Source organism: Mizuhopecten yessoensis, unplaced genomic scaffold, assembly GCF_002113885.1.
Source record: "Mizuhopecten yessoensis strain PY_sf001 unplaced genomic scaffold, ASM211388v2 scaffold716043, whole genome shotgun sequence".
NCBI classification, from domain to species: domain Eukaryota; kingdom Metazoa; phylum Mollusca; class Bivalvia; order Pectinida; family Pectinidae; genus Mizuhopecten; species Mizuhopecten yessoensis.
Window position 1 is genome coordinate 33,243 of NW_018479919.1, and position 13,028 is coordinate 46,270.

General features: G+C 37.9%; 1 protein-coding gene across 1 annotated transcript in view; it reads left to right on the forward strand.

Moving 5' to 3' along the window:
• Positions 1 to 5,520: 5,520 nt before the first annotated feature.
• The window catches only part of LOC110441582 (neuroglian-like), a 42,615-nt gene continuing 35,107 nt past the window's right edge, over positions 5,521 to 13,028 (forward strand). Inside the window, exons 1-7 of the mRNA XM_021484768.1 lie at positions 5,521 to 5,617; positions 6,774 to 6,862; positions 7,616 to 7,724; positions 8,353 to 8,723; positions 11,106 to 11,234; positions 12,439 to 12,541; positions 12,736 to 12,749. Of these exons, the coding sequence (XP_021340443.1) occupies positions 6,799 to 6,862; positions 7,616 to 7,724; positions 8,353 to 8,723; positions 11,106 to 11,234; positions 12,439 to 12,541; positions 12,736 to 12,749 (790 nt within the window). The 5' untranslated portion in view covers positions 5,521 to 5,617; positions 6,774 to 6,798. The remainder of the gene's footprint in view (positions 5,618 to 6,773; positions 6,863 to 7,615; positions 7,725 to 8,352; positions 8,724 to 11,105; positions 11,235 to 12,438; positions 12,542 to 12,735; positions 12,750 to 13,028) is intronic.

Sequence of the window (13,028 nt, forward strand, 5' to 3'; positions counted from 1 at the left end):
AACAAAAGTATTAGAGAATGTGAAACTCCCAATTCAGCGGTTGATCGACAGCAGCTTAAGCTATAGCGATGACAGTCATGTATTGCTTTATAACGTTTACCAAAGAGAACACCTTGGTGTTCATGTCATTTTCTGTCCTCCCATCAATGCTTTCCAAATCACTTGTCTTCTGTTGAAGTTTCTGATCACTTGACGACAAAATAAGGGTAAATGATCCTTATTAATTAGTATCTTTGTATCATAGCGTTCTTTATTGTCAGGATCAGATCAGGTGCCCAATGGCGTCAGGGTCTGCTTCTTCGACAAGCCCCCCCCCCCCCCCCCCCCCCCCCCCCCCCCCTTCGTCATGCGAATCTAGGTAAAAATAAAATTCAATTCAAGTAATGCTATACGTTCAAAGCAGTTATCGGGCAGAAAATCATAGTTCCAGGGATGATTGATACTAGAAGGAAATCCCATATGAAACAGAGGAAAATCTTCAAAAACCTTGGTCCAGATTATTTTTGGACACTGAAAAACACCCATGGGTCCGCCACTGGGGCTAGTTACATTGAAACAGCAAGGCATTATCAAAATCATTATCCATATCATACAAAGAAATAGCAGATTTCCAAATGAATCCATTGCTCGCCAGAATTTTAAAAAATGACACATTCTTGCCTAACTCCTTTCAGTACAGGAAACCGAATCATTCTTGTTCCACTGTATACTTTAAGTCATCGTGAAAGGCTTCTACCATTCGGGTGATTCTCTTTCGTATCTCGTAAGTGGCTATTGTCAAGCAGAGACTCGATGGATGCTACCAAATTCCTGTAAAAGTACACGGAGTTGATCAATAACGGGTGGTGTTTTTTCCATGCGTTGTTCGACAATATTACGAAGAATAAAAGGCCACCATTTCCACTTTGAAATCCAGCCTTCTCTTTCCCCAACCGGCCATCTAGTGCATCCCTGATCCTGTTAATGACAACCCGACAGGTGACCTCTCCTGGTACAGACAACAGCTCGATCCCCTCCAATTATCACAGTTGTCAAGTCTCTCGTTCCTTCTTTGTTCGCTTGACTATGACTCTTCACTTTCAGTCTATCTATCTGGTCCACTTCCACTTGAAACTCTCCCTCCCATTTTCTGACTTGATTGGTAAACTGCTCTGCATGCTAAGATATTTATTCGTCATTGTCAGTTTCTAGACTTTCCTTGCTCCCCCTTACCGCTGTCTCTTCGGCATCCTTCCCCATAATCGCTTTTTGATCTCAACTTCTCTTTGTTGCAATGTCCTAATTCACTCTGTATTCCATTTTCAGTTTTTCTCTCCCATCTACTTTGCTTGAATTTACCTTTTCGTTGATCTCCTTCCTTAAAACAATCTTCTCTAGACTGTTTACTGATAAATGTCGTTTGTTTGCACTTACCGGTAAAGCACGGGTCGTTTTGAAATCGGTCCAGCTTCCCTTAATCTCATTTGACTGCGAGACTCTCGAACCTATTTTTCAACTTAAGTTTGGAGATCCTCGGCCTTTTCGGGACATGTCCACTTTTAAATCCGCAAACTATGCGTCTCCCTCTTTTGTTTGTAAACTGTGCAGATGTGATACAAAAACTTGCTCCTGTCATTTCCTCGCAATACCTTTACACCCTATAACGATCTCCTGAACATCTGTGATGAATTTGGTTCCTGTTTTTGTCATAATGGGTCGTCCATGAGTACTTGTTGTCGTCCTCGTGTTGGAATATACTTCCTTCTGCCACCAAGTTGTGCGATTACTTGACACGCGATATGGGACACCGCTGGGGATTCCATGGCTACGTCATTGCCCGTGTTGTCCTGTCAGATCCTGGCATTCGCCATGGACTCGCCTTTTACCGCTGTCACTTGAATTTAGTATTCCGCAGGTACCAGATGATACGACATGGAGTCGAGGACATTGGAGGATTATATGGTAATTGTATTAATCCCCGATATAACTAACTATCTCCTTTAAAGAGATGGACGTAACACACATAGTTGTCTGCACCTTGAACATTTGATATTAGATACAGTTTGCCAACAATTAATACATTGCATCATACAGATGTTTCGTCCCCCTTAGACTCATCAGTGATGCTAGGGGCCAAAAAGTTGAAAATCCAAGTTGACTAAACTACTTTTATATGCGTAAACCCCCTTATTAGTTTATTGGACAGAGACAAAATAGAGATAGTGGTATTTCGGACCTTCCCCGCTGAAACCCTAATACAGTAGTGTATAAGGCAGTTATATTTAGCACCAAGATATTGCGGCACTTACGTACAATCATTAAAAATTCAAAAAATATCCTGCCCTGGTATAAGTCGACTTTCACCTTTCAGAAATCTGGCATTTTGGGAACTTGGGAAAAATAACAGGTGCAGTGTATATCATGACCTCATAGCTGTAAAACATCGGACTAGGTGTAGATTTATTTCAATATGATATTGCAACACAAATCAAACATAGATAACAGGAAAGTATAGGTTACATTTAAAATAGTTTATAGAAAAGTCTCGTAAGCATACTGATTCTCTCCTATATTGACATATAATTATAATTGCACCTTTTTTTTTATCAATATTTGTCCGTAAATGGGTTTCATGTGTGGTATCACACAGTTTCATGTGTGATACTGCTAAGCTGTGCTATAGGCCAGTGGCGTAGTGTACCGTTACTGAACCCAAATCGGGACGGTACCGAAAGCGGGACACTGGTGGGAATCGGCCCAAGAAACTGTCATTCAATGCAAAAAAAGTACTTTTATGTATACAGTTTTCATTTTATTATACTTTTCATGACAATTAAACTGTATTAAGCTTTGTTGGCTGCTGATTATCGTTACATGGACAATTTAAAGGTAAGAATAATTACCAAAACATGACTTTTCTGATTTACGTGCCGTGCGACGCTTTTTATTTGGATATCATTTTCAAAAGTATATTTTATCAAAACTAATGCTAGTTTGGAGAAGAAATTTTAACCAGAACCCTCGTTGACTTTAAAATATTTCAACTACGCATATTTTCTGCCGATATTGATAGTTTATCCACAACTATTCGCCAAAATATCGGAAGTGTCCCGTTCAGGGTCCAAGGGCCTACGTAACTCTGAGGGTATTTCGCGATTTTTTTTATAGAACCACGCGCCCGAAATATCAAATTGTGATAGAAATGAAAAGAAGATAGTGCCTATTTATGAAAAATGAACAAACATTTTTGGAACTGATAGTATGGTTCAAAGAACATCGATATTTATCTAAAAAGTGGCCCGATTTGGGTACAGTGACGTTATGCTTCCAGAGCGTCGTGCGTCCGAGACGCGTAGCGCCGTAGGAGGTGAAGTGTATGGGAGGGGGAGTTCCCCCTCCTATAGCTTAAAAAATAAAATTCTACTAGGCCCTATAAGCAATCTTTCGTGTTCTGGGAAATCTTTTTAGTCTGATTATTAACAATTAAAACACGACTTTTTGTATGAATGATATTAAATTTTGTACTTCACTAACTAGTTTTTTTCAATGTTTTTATCAGACTAAAATTTTCAAGAAGATTTTTTTCTTCATTCTTTCCTTTTTTCGATTGATACAGACGGTCCATATTAATAATTAAAAAAGAAATGAATAATATATTTATGATTAAAATAATCTTGAAAATTTCAGTGTATGCTTGAGCATACAAGCATGCATGTTTGCTACGCCACTGTATGCTATGTCCCGGAACAACTCTGCCCGGCACGTGCGCCATATCCGTTTGACCTCCGGTTCAACACCTGTCAGATTAACACGTTATGTGTTGTATTCAAGGTAGTATGTGATTATAGTTTCTCTGCTTCCTAATTTTCTGTCTGTTTTATCTGTTACTACTAATAAAGTTTATGCTATAGTGCTGTAGAGCATATATGATACAAATATTACCACGCGACTATTTCCAATTCCTACTCCGTAAAGTTTACCAAAAGGTTGAAGTGTGTAGACTGGTTAAATTTGAAATTCACTGAAGATGATAGATTACTGGAAAAAATCCACAGCTGGTCTCTTACTGCCAGTCGCAGTTGGGGGAACAGAGTTAGCAAACTGTTGAGAAATAATAATTTGGAACATTTACTTAATTGCACCATTAAACTCGGTAAAGCAATGTGTGAAATTAGTTAAATATCATTTTACTAGTGTCGATAATGAAAAGTGGCTTAGAGATTTACACAATGACAGTAATTGTGATAACGACAATAAGTGAGTTGAGAACATATAGATTGTACAAAACTAGTAATTACACGGAAACGTATGTATGCCTCGAGTATTATGGATTTCAGGTATAAAAATTCGCAGTGTAATTTAACGGTAAGCATTGAAACTGATCGGTATTCTCGCCCTAAAATACTTGTTGAAGATAGACTTTGTACGTTTTGTAATTTAAACTGTATTGAAGACGAAGTTCATTTTCTGATTGAATGTGATTTTTATTCTGATATCAGAGCTCATCTTTTTACAACAGCAGAACAGATTGTACCAGGTTTTAACTGTACAGAAACTTGTTGTCGCAATGAATGAACCTAATTTACAATATCCTGGCGAGCACAGTTCATAAGATTTATCGTAGAAGAATGTGTTTTTAATATTGAGTCTGAACCATTTTTAGTATCTCTGAACTATTTTGCAGTATTGGTAAATTACGTCGTATTAACGAATATCTTTAGTGTCTCGTAAGCCCCAGTAGGCTGGGTGTCAATCATATATTGTTTGTACATTTTAGATCATGGTTGTATGTATGTATTTTAAGGAAAATTGACATGTGACACTTTGATAAAATAAAATGTATTGTATTGTCTAATTACCAAATTAAGTTGGAAATGGATATAATTCTACCCTTCTCTGTATGTGTTCCATTCTAAATTTAAGCGTTCGATTTTTTCTTTCTCACAACCTGTTATTTGCTTATTAAAATCCCTTTTCAATGTCTAGGACAATGTCAATTTAACCAGGGACAGTATATACACTGTACGTCCCTGATTTAACTTATCAGAACTTACTTTTAAATATGGTATTATATCTTTCAAAACTATTTTGTTTACGTTAGGACTATATAGGGCACTCCCCTAGCTTGTTATGGGTTATGCTTTTTGTCTACTTCTCCTTGTTTGTTTTGCAGTTTCGTTAATAACAGAAAAAATAATTTGAAGAAAAGTAAACAATAAAAATGTTAATCATTGTTATTAGTCACCACATTTCACCAGTGAAGATATCCAAACCGGACTCACCAGGTAAGATTAAACGAAACGCAAACGTGTGTTATGTGCTTATTAATTAATTTACCCAATACCTACACAGTATGCCAGCATGCAACATCAGCATTATATGGTTGCCATTATATTACGACAGCAAATAATTAAAACGTTTATTCAGTATGGAAAGATGTATCGTAAAAAACATGTTAATGCATCTTTAGACAATCTGTTTAATATATTTACCTGAGAATTTGAGATGTTCGATTACTCGGAACACGTCTAGAATCTTTCAAGTTAACATGATAAGCGTCCGAAAAGTTCGAGTAGACGATGAGTAACGATGATGACCTAAAAATGGACGCCAGGTGAGCATTCTCAGGTGTATAAAGGTAAATAATTATATCCGACGGTTTGAAACATTGTATGATCAGTACACTGGCGTAAAACGTAATAAACTACATATTAAATATATATGATTGCTTTGAATTCGTGGACATGTACCCGTAAGTGTTAAAGGCGCGCACCTGTGCAAGTTACTTCCGGTAAATTGTTTTGAATTTGATGACTTCCAGTTTATTTAGTTCGACCGATGAGTACTTCCTACATTTATTATTCATAATTTGCGCAAAGATATATTTATTTTGTTTGCCATATCATGTTATGTACGATAAGGTATTAAATCGTAGATTGGCTAATCGAACTATTGTCGCCGTTGTTGTTGACAGACCCCACCTAGTCGGTTATAGCCACTGGCCTCGCTTTATCAGTATGTTGACCTGGAGTAAAAGTCAGATATATCCCCTAATTGATTGATTGATACATTTTACGTCCGCCTCACTACCGAGTAGTTTGATTATCCAGCAGACGATATATCCCCCAAAACCCTCCCTATTTTCGGTAGGGGGTAAACCAACTCAATGATAAAATTTCAGAGGGCTGTGGGTGTAGCCTAAGAAGTTGTTTCAAATACATTTCAATTTACATCAGTATAGTATAACTGTATATGTTAATAGTTATTCCATAGACTTGGATATCTTATGTAATTCTGTGGTTTATTTACTTATAAACATTGATGACAATATGACGCAAGATCTGTAAAGATATTCTGGAGTAAACTTACGTTGTGCGCCAGGTCACTATGATATATAGGGCCAAATATGTTGCACATAAAATCAAGATACATGTATATTTTAAATAATGCATTATGTTCACTTATGTAAAGCAAATTAAAGTAAGACAACCTTTTATAACCGACAAGAGAAATGTGATATTTAGCATGAAAAATCACACACACATACAAACAAATTAGCTCAAAAATAACTGTTCGACAATTACATTTTTTTTTTTAAATTAATGAAAAATATTCCAGGGTACATGTAATGCAAGAAGCAAAAGTGCACAGGATGTTCATTCGTTAATTTGAAATTTGATTGTGTTATTCCACGGACTTAGATAATCTAATTCCGTGGTTATTCTAAACACCTGTTTACAACACAAATGAATACACATATTAAAGTTAACTGATTAAACATTGATTATTTCTAGGTAAAAAAAGCAAATACCTGCCAAGATGGAGAAAGCTGTTACCCTGATAGGGGTTGTGTTATTAATATGCTCTACAGCTGTTTTAGCAAGTAAGTAATCAAATTAGCTCACTATCATGCAGGGTATTCATATTTTTGCCAATTCTCCCTATTTTGGAGGGAGACACCCGATTTTGAACCCTGAATTTGAGCATTTTTAACCTGTGATTTTACTAAACTATATATTCTAATTTTCTAAGATCTGATGATTTTATCTGAAAGGATTGTTTTTAAAAGTACGAGCATGGGTAATTTCCCCAATGAAATTTTTTTAAAGTTAGCAAGTATGGGCACCTGCCCCGCCGCGTCCCATCCCGTCAAACATCAAACACTGAAACCAATTTCACATGGTGACAGGGCATTCATGTCCTGCAGACATTTTGTAGTTTTGAAGATTTTTAGAGATGTTTGACACTTATTTTCCAAAATTGTAGTACAAATTGTTTCCTCCAGGGTATTACCTTCTTTTAATGATGGAACTCTTCCGTATCTGGGATGTGAACTTTCCAATTAATAATTAATGCATAGTTTTAGTTGTAAAAATCTATTCGTAAACATAAATAAAAAACTTTGAAATTTTCCAAGTTTACAAAGCCCAGTTGAGCATCATATTGAAATACTAACCATTCCAAAACACTATGCAGGGATTTATAACATATTTGAAAAAAAATTATCAAAATTTCTAAAGTGGAATTGTGCTGAGACTGTAATATGTTGTAATACTGATAATATATATGCACTTATTGGTAACCAAATCACAATATCACTTTTGATGTTAAAAACTTCCAATATTTCTATCAACAGTTCCAAATCGTCCTCCGGGTATATACATAGAGCCAGATAAAGACATTTATTTCAAACCTGGGGAAACAGTGATGATGCCATGTGTAGGTGATGGTTATCCCAAGGTCATGTAAGTATCTCAAGGTCATGTGTGTAATTGATCTTCAAGGTCATATGAATACCACAGGGTCATACAAGTATCTCAAGGTCATATATGCATGTCATGGCCATATAAGTCTCCCAAGGTCATGTGTGTAATTCAAGGTACTATGTGTACCACAGGGTCAAACAAATAACTCAAGGTCACATATGCAGGTCATGGTCATATAAGTATCTCAAGGTCATGTAAGTATCTCAAGGTTACATATTTCAAGCTTATGTATATCAAGGTCATTTGAGTGTCTTAAAGTCATGCAAGTTTATCATCAACATCTTTCAAGTCTTTAATAGGTGAAGTAAGTCCCTTAAGGTCATTTTAGATTATTGAGGTCATGTATGTATATCAAGGTAATGAATTAACTCAAGGTGATGTTATTTACATATCTCTGGTCAAGTAATTCTCTTGAGATCATGCATATGTAAAGTATATCAATTTAGATTACATGCCATTACATTAAATCATTATTGTTTTTAACTCATTCACCCCTAAAGACACATTTGAACTCCTCCAATTTCAGGGGTGAATGAGTTAACATTGTAGGTTTTTATACCATATTTTTTGTGGCAATAGCTTTTCACTTAAGCCTTTTTTCAAATAGATATACATGGAAGAAGAATGGAAAGGATTTCAATCCTAGCGGTAACGATGATCGTATGGTACAGCTAGCCAACTCGGGCACTATCGTCATCAATAGACCCGAAGATAAAGATGAAGGTATTTTTCAATGTTTTGCTCAAAATGAGTTTGGGAGGTCGATGACAAACCATGTGAATCTCCGTGAAGGTAAACTGGACGAATTTCCAACTGGAGTTAATGAGTATCATCGTCCGCAGCTGGGTACAGCTCTCACACTGGAATGTATCCCACCCACCAGCTATCCGAAGGCCCAGGTGGAATGGGTCCTCAAAGGCAGCTCCGGGCGAAACGAGGCCATCAACTACAACAATCGAGTTACCATGGATCTGGAGGGTAAGGGTCAGAGGTGGAATGGGGAAAGGTCAGAGGTTGATTTGTGGAAGGGTCAGAGGTTGATTTTGGGAAGGGTCAGAGGTTGATTTGGGGAAGGGTCAGAGGCTGATTTGGTGAAGGGTCAGAGGTTGATTTGGGGAAGGGTCAGAGGCTGATTTGGGGAAGGGTCAGATGCTGATTTGGGGAAAGGTTAAAGAAAGATTATATCACCACTATGACTCCTCAGGGTACAGGAATGGAAAGGGAATAGGATATGGCAGAGTGGGAGGGGAGTGGCTACAGAACTTACCTGTACAGATTACAGGAGACAGTGATATAGACAGAGGGGGAGGGGAGTGGCTACAGAACTTGCCTGTACTGATTACAGGAGACAGGGATATAGGCAGAGTGGGAGGGGGGTGGCTACAGAAATTACCTGTACAGATTACAGGAGACAGGGGTATAGGCAGAGTGGGAGGGGAGTGGCTACAGAACTTACCTGTACAGATTAGAGGAGAAAGGGATATAGGCAGAGGGGGAGGGGAGTGGCTACCGAACTTACCTGTACAGATTACAGGAGACAGGGTTATAGACAGAGAGGGAGGGGAGGGGCTACAGAACTTACCTGTACAGATTACAGGAGATAGGGATATAGACAGTGGGAGGGGAGTGGCTACAGAACTTACCTGTACAGATTACAGGAGATAGGGATATAGGCAGAGGGGGAGGGGAGTGGCTTCAGAACTTACCTGTACAGATTACAGGAGATAGGGATATAGACAGAGTGGGAGGGGAGTGGCTACAGAACTTGCCTGTACTGATTACAGGAGACAGGGATATAGGCAGAGTGGGAGGGGGGTGGCTACAGAAATTACCTGTACAGATTACAGGAGACAGGGATATAGGCAGAGTGGGAGGGGAGTGGCTACGGAAATTACCTGTACAGATGACATGAGACAGGGATATAGGCAGAGTGGGAGGGGGGTGGCTACAGAAATTACCTGTACAGATTACATGAGACAGGGATATAGGCAGAGTGGGAGGGGAGTGGCTACAGAAATTACCTGTACAGATGACATGAGACAGGGATATAGGCAGAGTGGGAGGGGAGTGGCTACAGAAATTCCCTGTACAGATGACATGAGACAGGGATATAGGCAGAGTGGAAGGGGAGTGGCTACAGAAATTACCTGTACAGATGACATGAGACAGTGATATAGGCAGAGAGGGAGGGGAGTGGCTACAGAAATTAACTGTACAGATTACAGGAGACAGGGATATAGACTGAGTGGGAGGGGAGGGGCTACAGAACTTACCTGTACAGATTACAGGAGACAGGGATATAGGCAGAGCTCAACAATAGGGTAGTCTAACAATCTGAGACTATTGTAATCCCTAGCTAGACTAGTGGTTCTAAAAGCTTGATATCACTTATCATGTTGAATAATACTGAATCAGTGGGATTTGCACATTGACTAGTAAAATTGGAAACTACTAGCCCGACTGACTAATGGTTTTCAAAATCAATTTCTAGCCCTGTACAGGTAAATAGGGGTATTACTAGGAAAACCACTCTGTATCTACTTTTTCTCTCTTCTGTACTGGTAGATCTCTGTACAGGTAGATCTCTTTACAGGTAGATCTCTGTACATGTATAACTCTGTACATGTAGAACTCTGTACAGGTAGATCTCTATACAGGTATATCTATATACAGGTAGATCTCTATACAGTTAGATCTTTGTACATGTAGAACTCTGTACAGGTAGATCTCTGTACAGGTAGATCTCTATACAGGTAGATCTCTATATAGGTAGATCTTTGTACATGTAGAACTCTGTACAGGTAGATCTCTATACAGGTAGATCTCTGTACAGGTAGATCTTTGTACATGTATACAGGTAGATCTCTGTACAGGTAGATATTTGTACATGTATACATAGAACTCTGTACAGGTAGAACTCTGTACAAATAGATCTCTATACAAGTAGATCTCTGTACAGGTAGATCTTTGTACATGTATACGTAGAAATCTGTACAGGTAGAACTCTGTACAGGTAGATCTCTATACAGGTAGATCTCTGTACAGGTAGATCTTTGTACATGTATACAGGTAGATCTCTGTACAGGTAGATATTTGTACATGTATACATAGAACTCTGTACAGGTAGAACTCTGTACAAATAGATCTCTATACAAGTAGATCTCTGTACAGGTAGATCTTTGTACATGTATACGTAGAAATCTGTACAGGTAGAACTCTGTACAGGTAGATCTCTATACAGGTAGATCTCTATACAGGTAGATCTCTATACAGGTAGATCTCTGTACAGGTAGATCTCTATACAGGTAGATCTGTACAGGTAGAACTCTTATTTTTCATGTCCAACTGTTTGTATTTCAGCCCGTCTACACATCACCAACGTGAAGGCTAAAGACTACCAAGACGGCAAGGCCTATGTTTGCATGGCTATTAACTACTTCATGCGACACAACGAGTTCGACCACGGCCATTTCATTATTCCAAGTGGATGTAAGTTTCTCAATCATTCAAGAGTTAATTACAATTGCCAAGAAAGTGTTAATGGGAAATTTTAATATTCCAAAGCAAATATAGAAGGGATGATTCCAGCTGTTTTACACTTTTAACCCATTCACCCCAAAAGTCACATTTGAACCTTACCAAATTAAAGAATGGGCAAGTCCAGTTTAAATATGTAGGGGCGAATGAGTTAAGATAAAGTCTTTAAGGAGGATTTCAGGATTTTTCCATCACCAAATACTTTGAGTGAAGTTTCATTGCAAATTATTTAATTTAGAAATTTGAAAGATACGTTAATTCTGAGGCAAATATTCACAAACTAAGCATGTATGCAAATCTTGTTTACAGTTGCAAAAATGGAAAGAATTTATAATCATATAAATGACTAGTTAACGATGGAATAATATACATGCAGTCTGTAGAAAGGCCATCTCGGCCTGAACGGGGTTATTTATCAGTCTTTAATGTATAGAATCTTTCCTAATTACAGTGAATGGAGGCAGCATTGACAACATTAATAATGATACATTTTACAAGAACAGGACACTATTTATTTGTTAATGGTATCTCAACTGTTATTAATAATTACCTTGGCCCTAAACTTTATTTTCAGAGTTGAAACTATGAAAATTGATGGCATAGTGGGTAGAAAACATGTGTAGCTTTTCATGGAAATTGTTTTTCTTTCTGTAGAAATCCCTATACAATTTAATTGAAGACCAAAGAATTGCAAAAACTGCGTCACATATTCCGCTATGATAATTAGGTTTACAAGCGTTCCAGGTGTTGTTCGGTTGTTGGGTTAGTGACATCCTGAGGTGGGCCACATGTGTAGCATAAGCTTAAACAGCTTCAGTTTAATTTTTCAGGTTTTTGTGATATAAATAGCATCCAATGAAATCAATAATGATAGTCACCAGTCTACACTAAGATCAAAACAAAGCACAGTTAAGCTTTAACTTTACCTGCCTTTGTTGTACTGCATACTCACCCATACTCGACTGTTGTGAAACTGAAGCTGGAAGGAACGTGATTAAAATAGATAAGCTTAAGCTTGGTAACTTTCAACTAGAAACCAAATATAGGGTAGATGATTCTTTTTTATAATCCTATTTTGTCTCGTGTAATCACATCCTTACAACCAAATCATTAGTACTGCTTGTTACCAACTGACACCTTGATTTGAATTCCACAGCCTCCGAGTTGAAGATTGGACCAACCTACCAATGGGCTACTCCCAGCGACCATTTTGGTCTAGTAGGGGAAAAGTTTAGGATGAAATGTATCTTTGCTGGAAAGTAAGTATTAAAGTGACCAGTATTTACCTGTTTGATTTTTATTTAGAGAAGTGTGCTTGCTATTGTTTTGGTATAGATATAAAGTTTCTATGTATTGTGGGCAGTTAAATGAGGCAAAAAGAGGTAAAAAATCATATGGAGAGTAGAAAGAAATTAAAAGTATTTTTGTACTAATCCGATTCTGTGATTTTCAGTAAAGATAAATTATGTATCATCTATTTTTATGCCCCTGCCATTATATGGATTTGAGAGGGGGACAGTGCATATAACTTTACATATGTCTGTCCTGACCTCACTGGTCCCATAACTTCCAGTCTGTTCTGACCTCTCTGGTCCCATCACATCCAGTCTGTCCTGACCTCTCTGGTCCCATCACATCCAGTCTTTCCTGACCTCTCTCGTCCCATCACATCCAGTCTTTCCTGACCTCTCTCGTCCCATCACATCCAGTCTTTCCTGACCTCTCTCGTCCCATCACATCCAGTCT